Source organism: Vitis riparia, chromosome 10, assembly GCF_004353265.1.
Source record: "Vitis riparia cultivar Riparia Gloire de Montpellier isolate 1030 chromosome 10, EGFV_Vit.rip_1.0, whole genome shotgun sequence".
NCBI lineage: Eukaryota > Viridiplantae > Streptophyta > Magnoliopsida > Vitales > Vitaceae > Vitis > Vitis riparia.
Window position 1 is genome coordinate 8142450 of NC_048440.1, and position 2059 is coordinate 8144508.

Sequence of the window (2059 nt, forward strand, 5' to 3'; positions counted from 1 at the left end):
ATAATAATATTTTACCAGGTTGAAATACTTCACGTGAAGAATAAGCAAGTTCTCTTCCAAAACTTCCCAATCGATCACGAAATAACTTCATTTCATTCATTGTTTCAAGCTTGCCTTTCAGAACTTTTTGATCAATAACATCCATGACACCTCCAATAACATTTGACTTATTACAAAAGTTTTCCTGATCATATTGGAAACATGGATTCAACCAATAAGCTGCTGAATGAATGCTTTTCTTCAGTTGTTGATCCCAACGTTGCTTTATGATCTCCGTATAAGGCTTGTATAGTCTTTTGTTGTAGTTAAACAATTTCTTGATGCCCAAACGAACCCTATACATGCCTTCATACACATATCCCATCGAAGGTCTCTCATCACAATCAACAATATGCAATAAGCGCATTAGTGGGGACATAAGATTCATAACAATCAAACAATCATTCCAAAATCTATTATCCAAGATGATGGAAACTGCAACTTGGCTTTTATAATCCTTTGAATATCTAGAGTCCACAAAGAACTTACTAGTCACCAAAGCTTGCAAGTCATGTTTATGATCATGAAGACTCTTGAGTGCAATGAAAGTAGTAGCAAAGCGAGTTGTACCAGGTCGCAGAATCTCTGTCCATCATTCCCTTTTTCTCAACCAACTTAACAAAGCAACATGATTATACACAAAAATTGTCACCTTTGATGCACGTCTTACAAGTTCAGCAACATGGTCCATCTTACCAATATCCTTAAAGATCAAATTAAGACAATGAGCTGCACAAGGTGACCAATTAATGTGTTTACGCTTCTAAGAAATCAATCTCCCCGCGGCCACATAATTTGCTGCATTATCAGTGATTATATGAACTACATTGAGTGGACCAACCCATTCAATCACCTCATCAAATAACTGAAACAAATTAGTTGCATCCTTGACAATGTCTGAAGCATCAACGGATTTCACAAATGATATTCCTTCAGTACAATACACAATGAAGTTGATGAGTGTTCTTTGTCTATTATCTGTCCAACCATCACCCATTATTGTACACCCAACTTTTGCCCAAATTGCACGATAAGAGTCCACAAGTAACTGAACTTCCTTCTTGGCATCCTTTAAAAGATTAACCCGTAGTTGATGGTAATTTGGACCCTTATATCTAGGACCAATTGCAGATATAACATTCAACATTGGCTTGAAGTAGAAGGAATTCACTGCATTAGTAGGAATGCATGCATCATAAAAGAATCTCCCAACCGCTATATCCGCTCTCCAAATAACTTCTTTCCTAGCTAGTACACTCCTCATGGAAGGTTGAGCTCCTTGAGTATTTCTTGGTGCAAAATACTTATCCACAGTTGATTTTTTCCTTTTTCCACTATTAGCTGCCATAGGACTTTGCATTTGTTGAACCTCTTCTTCACCTTCTGCCCCATCCCCTTCAAATTGTGACACATTAGGACCATAAGGATTTCTACATTCATATGCTTCTTGGGCTGCTTTCTTAAAATTCACAAACTCTTGCAAAGAATTTTCCATTCGAAATTTTACATCAGGAGGAACCGATTTACATGGACCAATATCTCCTTTCACTCCAGCAAGATATTGTTTCATTCTATGAATACCCCCACCTTTTGTAATCTTTTTACAATACAAACAAATAAGAGCTTTCCTTCCATTTGCATATCTTTCTTCAGAAACATGCTCCCATGCAGGATCGATCTTACTTCTAATTGATTGAGAATTGGTAGTTGAATCTTGACCAGAGGATGGAGTCAAGTTTGATTCCATTTTTTATTTCCCTATCAAATTAGAAACAAAAATCTCACATTAACGTAGAGAATGGAAGTCATCAACCATTTAATGATTTATAATCAAGTCATCAACAATTTATAACAATCATATATCAATTGGTAAATTTATCTAAAGGAACAACCGTCATTATAACAAGCATGTTTTGATCCAATTATAAATTTATCTAAATTTTAAAGTAATTTTGTATAGATAACCACAATTCAATTTGATTCAACTGTGTAAATTTTATCACAGATTTACAATTTGATC

At 35.2% G+C, this 2059-nt stretch overlaps 1 protein-coding gene across 1 annotated transcript; it reads right to left on the reverse strand.

Annotated features, from left to right (window-relative positions):
- Window positions 1–802: 802 nt before the first annotated feature.
- LOC117923054 lies at window positions 803–1786 on the reverse strand. Its single transcript, XM_034841308.1, has one exon. The coding sequence runs from the start codon at window positions 1784–1786 to the stop codon at window positions 803–805; it is 984 nt and encodes a 327-aa protein (XP_034697199.1).
- Between the last annotated feature and the right edge of the window lie 273 nt (window positions 1787–2059).